This window comes from Talaromyces rugulosus, chromosome II, assembly GCF_013368755.1.
Source record: "Talaromyces rugulosus chromosome II, complete sequence".
Taxonomy (NCBI): domain Eukaryota; kingdom Fungi; phylum Ascomycota; class Eurotiomycetes; order Eurotiales; family Trichocomaceae; genus Talaromyces; species Talaromyces rugulosus.
Window position 1 is genome coordinate 943,425 of NC_049562.1, and position 15,843 is coordinate 959,267.

The window sequence follows — 15,843 nt, forward strand, 5'->3', positions numbered from 1 at the left end:
CCGTACCAAGAGCCGCCAAGCGGCCAAGGCTGCTGCGCCCTCCGCCAGCCGAGATTGAACTTGGACCTTCCTTCATCAGACTGTTTGTTGCCTGCATCTTTTTCTTCTTACTTTCTCTTGCTTTCTAGACGATCGCTATTCTTCTGCGGGCCGGTATCAGTATCATCGGATTGGTCCTCTTTCTCTTATCCGCCGATCCTTTGTTGTGCCCCTGCCTCTTATCGCGTTTACATTAGAATCGCGCATGTGTGACGAGGCGCCCTGCTTTTCCAGGCTTTGAAGCCAATATGAGATTTGGCAGCAGCTGGTTGTCTGCTGCCTTCAGCGCGGCCGCTGTATTTCTGCAATGTGTTGACGGTATGACTTGCATTTGACCTTGATGAAAGGCCCATGTTTATCTAATGATTTTCATCGCTACCTAGGCAATTCGCACGCTCCACAGCCCATTCGCTACGTTTTTGACCTAGAAGATGTGGTTATCCATACCCCATCGCACCGAGTACATTCTCACTCGAGTTTCGATGTCACCTTTTCCCTACACAATCACGAGCAACAGATCAAACTGAAACTAGAACCGAACCACGACGTGCTGGCAGAGGATGCCCAAATCGACTATTTCAATCCCGATGGCAGTATCGGCCATAGCGAGCCGATCAACCGCCGAGATCACCGCGTTTTCAAGGGGACATCATGGACGGAGATAGAGCCTGGACACTGGACGCGTGTTGGTTGGGCGCGCCTCTATGTCACCCGAGACGGGCCTGAGCCCTTGTTCGAGGGCGCCTTTAGTCTGATGCACGACTATCACAACATCAAGCTGCGGTCCAGCTACATGAACACATGGCGGGATGTTGATGCCCTACCAGAGGAACGAGATGATGACTATATGGTGGTCTTTCGAAACTCCGACATGGTCGCCGCTGAACAAGAACACACCGAGCTGAAGCGGTCGCTTGCCGGTGTTTCTTGCCAGGCAGACAAATTGGACTTTAACTCAGACCCCAACCATCCTGTTTTCAAACCGCCGCAATCACCAAATGTCGCTTTCATGCCGGTCGATCAGTTCTTTGGACTGTCACGTCGACAGTCCGACACGGGAGATGTTGGTGGTAACACAGGCGGGATCAACCTGGCTTCTACAATTGGCAGCACAGCAGGCTGCCCGACTACGAAGAAGGTTGCGCTCATTGGCGTGGTCACTGATTGTTCGTTTACCAATAAATTCAGCTCCGACCAAGAGGCCCGATCCGACATCATTAAAATGGTCAACACGGCGTCTACTCTGTACGAAAATACCTTCAACATTTCCCTTGGTCTGAAAAACCTGGTGGTGAACACTAACCAAAGCTGCGAAAACTCCGGGACAAGTACGACCCCGTGGAATGTCCCATGTACGACAGGGAACATCACGACCAGATTAGATGACTTTACGAAATGGCGCGGCGAACAAAACGACACGAATGCCTACTGGACTCTGATGAGCGCCTGCTCAACGGGAGCTGAAGTGGGAGTGTCTTGGCTGGGACAGCTCTGTGTCCATGGAGACTCCAACGCGACCGTGGCCGGGGCCAATGTTGTTGTCAAAACGTCTACCGAGTGGCAGGTATTTGCGTATGTAGCCCTCATTCTTGTTGGTTTAAAAGACAACTCAATTTGCTAACGGTCAAAAGCCACGAGTCAGGCCATACATTCGGTGCGGTACATGATTGCGAAAGCGACACATGCCAGCGAGGGCTACAGAAAACATCGCAATGTTGCCCATTAACTTCAACGACGTGTGATGCCAATGGTAAATACATCATGAACCCCACGACGGCTTCCGACCTCGAGAACTTTTCACAGTGCACAATCGGCAACATCTGCTCGGCGATAGGCCGTAGCAGCGTCCAATCGGAATGCCTAGTGGACAACAAGGGAGTCGTCACCACAACTGGCAGCCAGTGTGGCAACGGCATTGTTGAGAGTGGTGAAGACTGCGATTGTGGAGGAACAGCAGGGTGTGGAAGCAACGCCTGCTGCGAACCAACGACTTGCAAATTCAAGTCCACTGCCGTGTGCGACGACTCCAACGAGGCCTGCTGTTCTGGCTGCCAGTTTTCTGCAGTCAACACCACTTGCCGTGCCGCGGACGGTCCTTGCGATGTCGCCGAAGTCTGTTCGGGCACATCAGGAGACTGCCCAGCTGACAAGCACCTGTCCGACGGCACAAGCTGTCAAACCGCCGACGAGACTGGCCTCGCCTGTGCTAGTGGACAATGTACTAGCCGTGACCTGCAATGCCGAACTGTCCTTGGCTCTGTCCTCGGCAGCAACAACACCTATGCCTGCGACGACTCGTCGTGCACAATTTGGTGCGCGTCGTCCGTCCTTCCCTCGAACGAATGCGGCAGCATGCAGCAGAACTTCCTTGATGGCACTCCCTGTGACGGTAATGGCCACTGCAGCAATGGCAGATGCACTGGATCCTCAGTGGGCGGCAAAATCAAGTCCTGGGTTGACGACCACAAACCCCTGGTCATTGGCCTTGCTGCCGGCATTGGCGGGCTGCTTTTGCTGATGATTTTGAGCTGCATCTTCTCGTCTTGTCGTCGACGGCACAGGGCTCGCAAATTCCGCCCTTCTCAGCCAGGCGGTGCCTATGGAAGAAGACTGAGTCGAGGAGGAGGAGGAGCAGGAGGGTGGGCAGGTCCCATGCCACAGGGACCCCCAAGAGGTGGTAATCCCAACAACATGCAGCCACCTTCAGGTTTCTATGCGGCGCCGGCCTATCCGCCGCCACCACCAGCATATGGCGAGCATAACCGCGGTATGCCCATGTCGCAGTCGCGATACGCTTGATGACTTTTTATTTTATGTCTTGCATTGAATGGTTTTTGCATTTGCTCCCCGGTTTGGTAGAGTTTGGAACAACGGTCTTACATGGGGCTATGGGAATGGAAGCATATGTAGGCAGTTTAGGATATGGTTTGCTTGTTTTCTAGCTTTTTATATAAATATATCTATCTATACTATATATTATCTCGGTATTTTAGGAAATCAACTGATTTGGTCTGACCTAAAATTATTTTTTTTGGAAGTCGACGCATTCAAATGTTCAAAAGTTTGCTAAATACGATAATTGCAAGACTCCGCATATGAAGGCGCAAGCCATCCTGTTCAAACGCCTCAAGACGAACGACACAACGAAACACAGCTCTTTTGACACGTCAAATCCATACGCCCATTAGATTTCAGAATGGAAACTGAAAGAAAATAAAACTGCAAACGAACAAAACAAGACAAAGACAAGAAACCAGTGGTGCTTTCCAAAGCCGTAAAGCGAAGTCGAAAAAGAAGAAGAAAAAGCGCGGATGTCCAGGACCAAAAAAGACAGAAAAGAAAGCTATTGCCAGCAAATGCTCAAAAATCCATCTCTGGTGACACCACCGACGCCCTCCAAGTCAAACTCCTCAATCATCGCCCTAAGTTCGTCCTCTTCTAGCCCGGTCTCGCCCAATTCTCTGGCCACGCGCCGGAGGTCTTCTAGGTCAATATATCCTTTGCCGCCTTCATCAAACAGCTCGAAAGCGCGCAGGATTTCTTCTCGCGGATCCCGTTCGAGGATTTTGTGTGCGGTCACGGTCTGGAAAGCGGAGAGCGGCATCAATAGCGACGACGGATGCGGTGGAGGGTTGATTTTGTTTTGTGATGATGGCTGTGGCTGTGGTCCGTTCTGTCCTTGTCCTTGCTGCTGTTGTTGTTGAACTTGGGGCCGGGGAACGCCGTATGTGGTGAGGAGACTGATGAGCTCTTGTTTTGGTAGAGTGAACCCGAGAGCGCGTAGGGCGACGCGGAGTTCATGGTAGTCTAGATGACGGTCGCGATCGAGGTCGAATAGCGTAAACTAGATTGGTTGTTGGTAAGCATGAAGAAAAGAAAGAGCTTTCAGACGCTCTTCTACTCACAGCCTCACTGATCTCCTCTCGCTGCTCTTCTGTTAACCGACCCAGCGGGTTCGCAGCTCCGGAATCCTGTCCCATCGGGCCCGCAGCATGACTTTGCGTATGCGCTGGCGGTGCTGGAGGAGGATGTTGTTGAGATTGTTGTAGCTGCTGTTGTTGTTGCGCGATCTCTGCGTTTACACCGCCAAGTCCCCGATTTCGCGAAAAGGCTGACGCACTAAAAGGCACAGGGTTTGAGCGATCCGGCAGCTTTGATCCTGCTCCGGCGTATGCAGATCGAGATCCGAAGGGTGGATGAGACGAGGAAGCCATGTATCCTGGGGCCCCCTTCGGGCGTGGGTTGGCGCTTTGTTTTGGTGTTTTCTGTCACTGGTCGACAGCGAAGGGCCCCCCAGCCCAAGTGGGGGAAAAAGGTAGGTTTCCGCTTAGAGACTGAATGAGAAACGAAACAAAGGGCGCATGAATCGAAGTTGTAGAAATGGCTATTCAAAGACGTGTGTGGTGCGGGGCAATGCAAGGTCTGGTGTGTCTTTATCGTCTTTGTACATGGCGGAAAAGCAAGAGCAGGCCGGACACGCGGGAGCGACGCGCCTATGGTGGCTTACCGTTTTGGGCAGTGTTCCGTTACATGCTTATTATTATTATTCCGCCGTGCAGATGATACTAACGTTTTTGCTAGGTATTGTTCGAGCGTAGTAGATGGTATTCAGACTCAAATTGATTTTCGATTAACTTGTTTTTATTTACTTTCAGGGTGTTTTCCTCTAGGCTTTTCACCCCAAAGCATATAGGTTTAGGGTTAGGGTTATCTAGTATAGTTAGATTGATATAGACCAAGCTGATAGACTAAAAGAGAACGAAACAATATAGCTAGTCCACTAATCTACTCTAGAATAAGCCTGGATATAAACAATTCTAGAGCCCTATGATCTACGGCATCTGTATTATCAGCTTTATGCCCAAGGTCAATCGCTAGCTAGATGGAGGCGGCATGCCAACACACTCATCAGCCCCCTCAACAGCAGTGAGCCAGTTTACACGTCCATCGACGTAGATTTCCAGCTCGGCCTTGTGTTCGTTAAGAACTTCAAGGTCATCAAAAATGCCCGCCCGGAGGACTGTTACGCCGTCAGCCGCCGCTCCATCAGAGTTCACTCTCATGCCATAAAGCGGTGTGCCTAGTAATTTATTAGCTGACAGTTTCCGGCCATAGCAGTAAGGGTATGTAGTGTTTACGCACCACAATCCGGACAGAAATAATTCTTTATATAATTGCCACTATCGGCTGTCTTTGGCACTTCCTTAGGACTTCCGGTGACTTTCAGGTCAGTGTTTTTGACGATAAAACTGTAGGTGAAAAGAGTCCCAGTCAGTTTTCGACAATCAATACAATGACATAGTGCCTGTTGAGAAGGGTTAGCCCAACGAATAATCAATGTTGGGGAAATGTTTACTCACAGCTTTGATGGGCTGGCCACTATATTCGACACGAACATTTCCGCAAAAGCAACCGCCAACAGCCATTTTCAAGAGGAGTTTTCTGGAATTATGATTCTCAGGATTGTGTTATGGGACAACTTGTTTCGAAGAGAGTAAAGTCCCAACAATATTTTTGGTCAAGAGAAGGAACCGGTCTAACCCTAATCACACTAGTGGTCGCTGGTGCCTACACAACATTCTCTCAACCACGGACTTTATAGTTTCTCGACTAGAATGCTGCATTTGCAATATAAGACAAGAAAATAGCTTTACCGGGAATTTTGAAAACTCCGCGTTGGAAGATGATAGCCAAACTGAAAGGGAATGAAACCGCAAAGTGATCCAAATGTAGACGCTCTAGGCATCAAGCTACCGATCCACACATGGAAAGTTTTGTCTCAAACCTACATGTACGATGCATATAAATGCGCATTTTAGGCACAAGATCGCGTTCTATCAAATGGAAAGCTTACTTCGGCACTTTCCCAGTCTCTTCCTAAGTCTGCGAATCTCTCCGCTGTCACCATCTAGGACCGCGAACTGGGTAATACTAATCGGGAAACCGGACCTGGATCTCCGGTGGACTGGGAAGATTACACGGGCCAAGAAGAGACCCTTGTTAGTGTGTTCTCTCAACCTATGGTCTGGGAGGACCCCCGATTGATCAAACCAGGCCCAAGAAATACGGGGTGTCTGTGGAGTTGCGTATTGATGTTCCAGTCGCTATTGGCAAGTCAATAAGGGTGTCAACACGATCACCAACAATCCTACTACTGAAATATGTCCTCCAAGAAGAGGAAGACGTGAAAGGCATTTAAGATTGATGTAATTTATGTAATATATGCAATCGATGTACACTTGTGGATCAGGTTGACCAATCGGTATTGCTCCCGTTGCCCACTGCATTAGTACGCCTCCACTACTATTTGGCGAGACGCGTCAGTCGAAACAAGATACTGTTTCCATTTTCTCCTCGCGTCAATCTCCAAAACACCGACTCCCATCATGGTGTCGTGCCCCATATGCGCCAAAAGTGTCAGGGAACTCAACATCAATGCCCACATTGATTCTGACTGTCAGAAATTCATCGACGAGCCCGGATCGAGCCAGGCGGAGTCCGCGTCTTCGCAGAAGAGCGCCCCAGTTGCCAGTTTCTTCCAGCCATCCTCTGCGCGCAAAGCCAATACAGCCCAGCCGCCAACCCCATCGAGTCCATCGTCGACTCAGAAAAATGGCGCTAAAGGAACATTGTCAACGCCGCTGCAAGAAGACCAGAAAAGGAAGCGTACAGAACCGCCGGCGATCGAAACTGAGGCCGACCCGCTGCCGAAGCGCCCAAAAACAAATGCTATCCAAAAAGTGGCACCCTTGGCCGAGCGAATGCGGCCCAAAAATTTGGATGAAGTTTGTGGACAAGATCTAGTCGGCCCCAATGGCGTTCTACGGTCATTGATCGAGCAAGACCGGGTGCCTAGCATGATTCTGTGGGGTGGTGCAGGCACGGGAAAGACAACGATTGCCAGAGTGATTGCTGCTATGGTGGGTAGCCGCTTCGTGGAAATCAATAGCACCACCAGTGGTGTTGCCGATTGCAAGAAAATCTTTGCGGAAGCGCGAAGTGAACTTAACCTGACAGGGCGAAAGACTATACTCTTCTGTGACGAGATCCATCGGTTTTCCAAATCCCAGCAAGACGTGCTTCTTGGGCCCGTTGAGAGTGGCGTTGTGACCCTGATTGCCGCCACGACAGAAAACCCCAGTTTCAAAGTTCAGAACGCGCTCTTGTCGAGATGCCGAACTTTCACACTCGACAAACTTACCGACGATGACATCGCCTCTATCCTGAAACGCGCTTTGGTCACCGAAGGCCCCAGCTATTCCCCATCCGAACTCGTTGACGACGAATTGATTGGATATCTGGCCACATTCTCTGACGGCGACGCGAGAACGGCTCTCAATCTGCTGGAATTGGCGATGGGCTTGTCCACTCGCGCTAGCATGACCAAAGACATATTGAAAAAGTCTCTGACAAAGACGCTGGTTTACGACAGGGCTGGCGATCAGCATTACGACACCATCTCTGCCTTTCACAAGTCAATCCGTGGCAGCGACCCGGATGCTGCTTTGTATTATCTCGGGCGAATGATCCAGTCTGGGGAGGACCCATTGTACATTGCACGTCGCCTAATTGTCGTCGCATCGGAGGACATTGGTCTGGCGGATAACAGCATGCTGACACTCGCCATTTCCACTCACAGTGCTGTTGAGAAGGTCGGTCTACCTGAAGCTCGAATCAACCTGGCACACGCCACTGTTGCCATGTCGCTGTCACCAAAGAGTACACGGGCATACCGGGGCCTCAACAACGCGTATGCAGCTTTGGCAGAGCCAGGAACCGCAAGTTTGCCAATCCCACTACACCTGCGCAATGCCCCCACCAGGCTGATGAAGGAGCTCGGGTACGGTCGAGAGTACAAATACAACCCAAACTATAAAGACGGCAAAGTTGTGCAAGAATACTTGCCCGAGAAGATACAGAGGCTGAAATTTCTCGAGGACCATGACTTGGGCCATTTAGAAGACCCAGAATTGTTCTCATGAGCATCGACTAGAGCGGCCCACTGCATGCTCACGACATGCACGACCGCAGTCCGGTTCTGTTTTGAGCCTCCGTCAATAATTTCTGCCGGCAGAACAGAACTGTTATTCGTTCATACTTCCACGTCAATGGGCTCCACAGGTTTATTTAGCCCAATAAACTGTGTGCGGCCCGGGGCGGGAGCGGGGCGATCTAGCCTGATCTAACTCCGCGGTCCTAGGGCGGTGAAGTCTAATACAGGAGAAGATGTATACAGCAGATCTGCCAGGACCATAAATAGACCGGCGCTGTTGTTCTTTGCTGGAAACTTCCCCTTTATTTTTGCCGAGTGTGGCCCCCCGCCTCTTGTTGCGCCTGGTCAACTTCAGCCCTCGTTTACCTGGGTACTTGTGCACCCTACTTCTTTGTAGGCCTTGTTTTGCTCAGAGCTTTATGTCTTTTGTTTTAATGCTATTGAGCTATCGATTGGTCAACCATTACTCACCGTGTTTTACGTCATCGAGACCAATCCATCTGAACCTGTCATGGAGGACCAAGAGTACTCTACCAGAAGCCGTGTCCATTATCATCTATCCCAGTCTTCTTTCTCTCCCGGGGCTCCTGCTTGCTCGGTGTCTTCTCCGAACAATGGTGGTAAGTATTTACCCTCCCTGAAAAATCGGAAGACCCAAATGTCATTCGTATATGTTTTCAATAACACCAAGTACCAGAATCCATTCAACGCCCGTTGACTACCCCAGACAGGCCGCAACCACGCAAGAAGTACCAATTTATCTCTGAATATCCCAACAACACCACTCCGACCACCAAGAAGCCACGCAGCCCCGAGAAATTACAAGCTATTGAGTCGATAAAAGCTGCCGGAGGTTCCTGTGTATGGTGCCGGGTAAGAAAGAAAGGATGCAGCTCAACCACGCCGTGCGCGGAGTGTACGAGAACCCACCGCCCTTGTCTTAGGGACTCTTCTTTGTGCCTCGCAAACCCAACAAGGAATGATACGCAGTTTCAGCTAAGTGACGAAGTATTTCGGCACGCGCGAGAAACTCTAAAGAATTTCCGGGATGAGCACATTAAAGAATCTCTGGTAGGAAACGAAACTGTTTCTGTGGAATGTGTACCATTTAACGGGATAATCCGGACATGGTCTAAAGAACTGGATCAGCTTCAACATGATGAAATCGATGACGGTGCCAGGACTTTGTTGGTCGATATAGCTCTCCAAAGTATCTCGATTCCGCTACTTGAGCAGTCAGGGCATTTTGATGACGACTCTCTCTACAAAGATGCTTATGTGATGTTCAGGCTAGTCGCCGCAATCGAAAAAATTTCACAATCTTTACTCACTATTGAACCTATGGATGCGCTGACCTCGCAATTTGTTATGTTTCTCATGTTGACTATTTACACTATGAAAATAACCGAAGTATCAATATCCTTTGTTTCTTGTCTCGAGGGCGCCATTCGAGACAACCGACTCCGTGAATACCCGGTCCAGTGGGCAGTGGAAATTTACAGACAACTCATTCAACGACTTGCATCTTTTCAGAAGCAGGACTCTTTTTTGTCAGATCTCTTTTGTGAAATACGACCGCGATTAATCGGGATACAAACCGGGATTGCTAAAATTCTTTCGACTTTACCCCGAGAACAACATATTGTCTTTCTTAGTATATCCGAAATATGGCCGTTCCAAATTACCGTCCGGATTACATCAGAAAGGAATCTTTGGGGGTCGTCACTGGATTCGAGACACGATATGATTTCTGATGAATTTCCATTTGGGGTGAAATATGTTGACACCAGCCTGAAACCATACACGGGCGGGAGTGCAATCGATCCTCGGCTGCTGACGATACAGGGTCTTCCTCGATCTGGAGTCCCGTCTACTCGCACGAGCACGATAGGTGCTGACAACAACTTCAGCGCCCCTGGTGGTTCCCAGGAGACTAATACCACGGCTACCACAGTTTCGTCTGCTAATTCGGAGGACGTTACTAGCAACACTATCGTTGGTTCCTATGAAGATTTGTTGGGACTTGGAGTACATCTACTGTATTAAGGTCAATAGTACATATGGAGTTGAGGGCCTGATTTGGGTTCATTGCTTAGTAAATTTTCGGTTGAGAAAACATTCTTAAAGGCTTTTGGATATGATTATGAAGAAATGAGGAAATGATAATAATACGAATACCAGATGCTATTTCTAATAAATTGATAAATTGACGAGTAAAAAAGTTGTGTTGCCGTGGGACTGGCGTCGAGCACGCAACCAGCGCTACTATGACAGCGATCTCGGCGGGGAGCCCGAACCCGATAAGCACTTGAACCCAGTCGCAACAACCAAAGGCCTGCCACAATCCTCCTCCTCCTCTCTCTCTCCCTCCACGCTCCCCTGATTTTTTGCGTTCATGACTTTTCTAATACGGCAGCACCAACCAGCCGTTCACATCTTGGCTTCGCAGCTTTCCGGAACTCTCTCTTCTCCGCTCCGACGAACAACCTCACCCCGCATTATTCTGCGCGACTCTTTCCGAGCCATGTCGGCCACTACAGCTCGTGCAGACCCGTTTAAGCCTGCAGCGAGAGTCGCTGGGCAGCGTCAAGATGTCTGGTGTGTTTGGCCTTGTTTCACTATTTCTCTTCAAGGCCGGGTGCTGAGCTGAGCTTGTTGCTTGTTTAGGTCCATCGTCAACGAGGCCGCTGCCGCGTCTCCGGTCCAGCCAATTGTGAATATGGGACAAGGCTTTTTGTAAGATTCACAATACCATTCCAAATGTGCATACGTGGCTAATCATCTGTGGCTTTTCAGTGGCTATAACCCTCCCAAGTTTGCGTTGGATGCGGCCAAAGAGGCCCTCGATAAAGTCGATTGCAATCAGTACTCACCAACCAAGGTATTAATACTGCTATCACGTTCGCATATGCGATTTGTAAGCTCATAGTTACTTTCAGGGCCGGCCGCGGTTGAAGAAAGCTCTTGCCAACGCTTATTCCAAATCCCTGGGTCGCGAACTCGACCCAGAGACTGAGGTCTCCATCACGACTGGCGCAAATGAAGGTAGGCTGATTTATTGTGTAAATCGTGAAGAGACTAGGAGTTTAGCATTGCTAATTCGATAATTGATAGGCATGTTGAGCGCATTTATGGCCTTTATTGAACCAGGCGATGAAGTCATCATCTTCGAACCCTTTTTCGACCAGTCAGTACTTCGATGTTGTGCTCCCCAAAATAACTCCAAAACTAATGAAATGCATCATCTCCAGGTACATCAGCAACATCGAGATGCCAGGAGGCACAATCCGCTACGTCCCTCTTCACCCTCCGAAAGACGGTGCTACGCGCACATCCTCGGCCGCTGAATGGAAAGTCGACTTTGACCAATTGGAGCAGACAATTAACTCCAAGACAAAGATGATTGTTCGTTGATCACCCCGCTATCTATCCAGAAACTACATACTGACTAGCCTCTTCAGGTTCTCAACACGCCGTAAGCTACAAATTACTTCTACAAACATATAGGTCAACCAAAACCTGACTGTTTACCAGACATAACCCCGTCGGAAAGGTCTTCTCGCGCGAGGAGCTCGAACGCATTGGCGCGCTCGCTACCAAGCACAACCTCATCATCTTGTCGGATGAGGTCTACGATCGGCTGTTCTACGTGCCATTCACCAGCATCGCCACGTTGTCGCCAGAACTGTATGAACGCACGCTCACCGTGGGATCCGCTGGCAAAGCTTTTTACGCCACGGGCTGGCGCGTTGGATATCTCATCGGCCCTCCACACCTAGTCAAGTATGTGGCTGCGGCGCATACTCGCATCTGCTACAGTAGCGTGTCTCCGTTGCAAGAAGCCTCAGCCGTGGCGTTTGAAAAGGCCGAGGGCGAGGGTTTCTGGGAGCAGTCCCGGGACGAAATGAGAGGCAAGGTCGATCTCTTTTGCAAGGTTTTCGACGAGCTGAACATTCCCGTGAGTATTTATCTTCTTATGCAAGACTACCAAAAGTGCTTGTCCCATTAATAATGAATAAATGAACAGTACTCCGATCCCGAAGGCGGCTATTTTGTGCTAGCCAACATGGCCTCCGTTAAACTCCCTGAAGACTACCCCTTTCCTCCACACGTCGCTAACCGGCCGCGTGACTTTAAGCTAGCCTGGTTCCTCATCAAGGAAGTCGGTGTGGCCGCTATCCCGCCAACTGAGTTCTACACTGACAAGAACGCGCATATCGCCGAGGATTACCTGCGGTTTGCCGTGTGCAAGAATGATGATGTTCTCGAAACGGCCAAGGAACGGTTGAGGGGGTTGAAGAAGTATATTACGCAGTGATATATGCCTTGAAAACGACATGTAGCACTTGAAACAGAGGATTTACCAAAAAAAAAGTAGGGCAAATTAGGTTTAAAAGAAGGTATATAGACAGTGAAATCGTTGCGAATACGAATTATTATTATTGTAATATCTTTAACCTTTGATAATATAATAATAAAATTGTAAAAATCAGTGCATATGAAGCTGCATGAACTAGATTGCATTAATTTATTCTAATCTTTTCTGAAATTTAAAATGACACTGAACGATCTTTTGATATTCTCACCATGAGGACACCAGCATATGCTAATGCTATAATATCCTGTAATTATGGAAGTACACTTATGTATATAGTGTGACGGCTGCTGGGGCCGAGGCCATCACCAAAGGTAGGAGCTGCCTCAGGCCCAGGTAGAAAGGGCATCAACCCTAACCCGCGGTGCCAGATCTGGGAATAGCCTCACCCCGGGGCCATAAGGGGTCAAGCTGGTTACCTAATCCCACAAGGTAAAACCTTCCCACAGGCCCTAATTTGATTCGCTCCCCAGGCTTGTTGTTCTAGAGAATAGTACCCATAGATAGGAATTCAATATCTTTGGAAAGGCACGTCACATTAGGTCACTTACTCTATACTTATTCGGCAGAATACTACCAACGAACACCCTTTCCAAAAAGAACGAGTGATACGTTTTGACAAGATGGTTAAGAGATAACCCCTGCTTATCTAGATTTAATATCCATTTAATAAGCGATTCCTCTTTGAATTCAGTCAATTTATGGTTATTGATATATTTTTAAGATCTTTCTTAAGTGCCTTGCATCCGAATTTTATTTCAGTAACACGACTAATACTTATCACCATCCGAGCTTTAGGTTCCGTTCAATTTTCTATCGACTTCTATGCTTGGTTCCTTGTTTGAGACGAAGTAGCTAATATCCACAGGCCTGACATCAATTGTGTTTGGATTGTTTGCACCCCGCTGACATACTTGGCCAGGGCTGCGGACTCCGAACTTACAACGTTCGCCAACGTTCTCCAATTTGAATAATCCCACCAGTGGTGGACGAAGCACCATAATGAACATTGATGATACCGATATTACTAGAGCTATTGCTCCAGAGACTTCGACCAAGCGAAGCAGAACCCAGCTCAGCTGCACCCATTGTCGCCAAGCGAAGCTGAAATGCAATCGAGAAAGGCCATGTTCGCAGTGTGTTAAGAGAGGGCGCTCCTCTTTATGCACGTTCCTTCCCCCAGTTGCACGCAAGAAACAAGCTGTAAGCATACGAAACCGATTGAAACATCTGGAAAGCCTTGTCAAAGGGGCAATGGCAAGCCAGCCATCAGATGAACCTAGTGATCCTGGGAGTAAATCGCACTCGCCCTTATCGGATCGAACTTCTCATGCCGAAATAGGCATTTCTGAGACGTCTGGGCGAGTTATTCTGGGATCGAATGACGCTACCTATGTTGGGGCCACCCACTGGGCCGCAATTCTTGACGATGTAGGATTATTGTATATGTTTCCCGTTCACTGTACCTCATTCGACTGATTCTTTTCAGATTGAAGAAGTGAAAGGTTACTTTAGCGAAACCGGGGAGGAGACCTCGCTGGGTGATCATGATCTCTCTCTGCTCTTCAACAGCACTGGATCGACTGCCACTAGGGAGGACCTCTTGGCCGCGCTACCTGAGCCAAACATAGTAAATCGATTGGTATCTCGATACTTTAACTCCAATAGCCCTGCGATGCGTGAGATCTGCCTGGTTACATGTCGACACCTTGCATATTTTTACTAAAAGTTTTTCAGATATTATTCATAAGCCTACATTTCAAAAGAACGTATGTAATGGCGGAATTTCCTTACGTTAAATTGCCCTACTACTAATATGATAATAGTACAAGAAGTTTTGGGCCGATCCCAGCAGCAGCCCAATTAGTTTTATTGCATTAATATACTCTATGATGTGTCTAGGAATCTTTGCCGAGCTGGGAGCTGGTGAAGAAAATGCCGACGTCAGTAGCACTCCGACGGAGACGATACAGATTTATCGTAGATGTTGTGCACAGTGCTTGGCGCTATCCAACTATGCCGAACATCCAGGTACCTATACTCTCGAGACGTTTCTCTTATATATGGAATGCGAATTCGTCCTTAGCAAGGGAGATCAGATGAGCTGCTATTTGATAGGTGGCGTTGCAGTCCGTTTGGCGTTACGAATGGGCCTCCATCGAGATTCGGAGAATGTTCAAGGCAATATTACACCATACCAAGGCGAGATACGGCGTCGAGTCTGGCATCTCCTGGTACAGATGGATTTGCTCGTCAGCTTCCATAATGGTCTGCCGTCGATGGTTCAAGCTGTCAAAAGCGATACTCAGGAACCATTGAACCTGCTGGATCAGGATTTTGATGAGGATTCGACCGAATTGCCACCCTCCAGACCGGAGACCGAAATCACATGCATGTCATACACACTCGCCAAGGGTCGACTAGCTCGTGTTTTTGGAAAAATTATCGAGCAGGCAAACCTCTTGACACTCCCAAGCTATACTGAGGTGACAGCATTGGACCAGGAACTGCAGCAAGCCTTTTCCGCAACCCCGCCTTTTCTTTGTGTCGTGCCGATGGATCATTGCATCACCGACACCGCTGAGCTCGTTATAAGGCGATTTAGTCTGGCAGTGCTTTTTCAGAAATCTCGATGCATCTTACATCGCAAATATCTCATGAAACAAAAAGAGAATGTTGATTTTTCATACTCGAAGAAATCAGCAATAGACGCTTCAAGAGAGCTTCTTCGAATGCAATCCGAAGTTCACGACGCTACTCAGCCAGGCGGCCTTCTGTACAAAGACCGGTGGGTAATTTCGTCACTGGCAATGCACGACCTTCTCCTCGCAGCGGTGATACTATACTTGTGTCTCATCCAGGAGAGTATAGACGTTTCTCCCACTCTGAGAGATCAGCAGACACCAAACACTCATCAGACAGAGATAATAGAAGCTCTAGAAGGGTCATGTAGGATTTGGTTTGAGACAAGAAGCATGTCGGTTGATACAAGAAAAGCCTATGATGTTCTAGATAACACTTGAAACGAGTGCACTCCATCTTCCAGCGCCATGGCTTAGAGACGGATGTCTGCACTGGGGTGGATGACGCTATCACCCTGGGTCGTTTCGGCGGAGGGCAGTTTGAAGGATTGGGTGACGCTTTTCCCTTTCCAAGTCCCACGATACAGTCTAATATCGATTTTGTGTCTATGCCCCCGGATATTATTGGAGAAATAACTGATATCTCAATGGATTTCGATTGGGTTTGTGAGACCAGCTCTAAGGACTGTAGAACTGATAAAGCTGACTTTTCAATAGGATTTTTTCGACAACCACGTGCGACATACTCAGATAAATAACCAGTCTTGGCCAGATACCCCTTTCCACAATTTCAATTCCAGAGAGGAGAATAATTCCAGTCCCTGAACGGGAAACTATTGTATCAATGTAAAATA

The 15,843-nt window shown here is 48.6% G+C and overlaps 6 protein-coding genes across 6 annotated transcripts; 4 read left to right on the plus strand and 2 right to left on the minus strand.

Moving 5' to 3' along the window:
- Positions 1-287: 287 nt before the first annotated feature.
- TRUGW13939_02789 (uncharacterized protein) lies at positions 288-2,838 on the plus strand (the record flags this gene model as incomplete). Its single annotated transcript, XM_035485977.1, has 3 exons — positions 288-357; positions 423-1,611; positions 1,671-2,838. 3 exons carry the CDS (start codon positions 288-290, stop codon positions 2,836-2,838), a joined length of 2,427 nt encoding a protein of 808 aa, XP_035341870.1.
- Positions 2,839-3,382: 544 nt separating this feature from the next.
- Positions 3,383-4,253, minus strand: TRUGW13939_02790 (uncharacterized protein; the record flags this gene model as incomplete). Its single annotated transcript, XM_035485978.1, has 2 exons — positions 3,383-3,883; positions 3,945-4,253. The coding sequence occupies 2 exons, from the start codon at positions 4,251-4,253 to the stop codon at positions 3,383-3,385; spliced, it is 810 nt and encodes a 269-aa protein (XP_035341871.1).
- Positions 4,254-4,913: 660 nt separating this feature from the next.
- On the minus strand, positions 4,914-5,465 carry TRUGW13939_02791 (uncharacterized protein; the record flags this gene model as incomplete). Its single annotated transcript, XM_035485979.1, has 3 exons — positions 4,914-5,119; positions 5,182-5,344; positions 5,400-5,465. The coding sequence occupies 3 exons, from the start codon at positions 5,463-5,465 to the stop codon at positions 4,914-4,916; spliced, it is 435 nt and encodes a 144-aa protein (XP_035341872.1).
- Positions 5,466-6,425: 960 nt separating this feature from the next.
- On the plus strand, positions 6,426-8,021 carry TRUGW13939_02792 (uncharacterized protein; the record flags this gene model as incomplete). Its single annotated transcript, XM_035485980.1, has 1 exon — positions 6,426-8,021. The coding sequence occupies one exon, from the start codon at positions 6,426-6,428 to the stop codon at positions 8,019-8,021; it is 1,596 nt and encodes a 531-aa protein (XP_035341873.1).
- Positions 8,022-10,556: 2,535 nt separating this feature from the next.
- On the plus strand, positions 10,557-12,350 carry TRUGW13939_02793 (uncharacterized protein; the record flags this gene model as incomplete). The annotated part of the gene is made up of 9 exons (XM_035485981.1): positions 10,557-10,630; positions 10,700-10,768; positions 10,829-10,913; positions 10,972-11,077; positions 11,147-11,219; positions 11,284-11,437; positions 11,494-11,507; positions 11,567-11,990; positions 12,060-12,350. 9 exons carry the CDS (start codon positions 10,557-10,559, stop codon positions 12,348-12,350), a joined length of 1,290 nt encoding a protein of 429 aa, XP_035341874.1.
- A 1,311-nt stretch (positions 12,351-13,661) lies between these two features.
- On the plus strand, positions 13,662-15,814 carry TRUGW13939_02794 (uncharacterized protein; the record flags this gene model as incomplete). Its single annotated transcript, XM_035485982.1, has 6 exons — positions 13,662-13,838; positions 13,897-14,086; positions 14,145-14,176; positions 14,234-15,356; positions 15,437-15,651; positions 15,707-15,814. The coding sequence occupies 6 exons, from the start codon at positions 13,662-13,664 to the stop codon at positions 15,812-15,814; spliced, it is 1,845 nt and encodes a 614-aa protein (XP_035341875.1).
- Between the last annotated feature and the right edge of the window lie 29 nt (positions 15,815-15,843).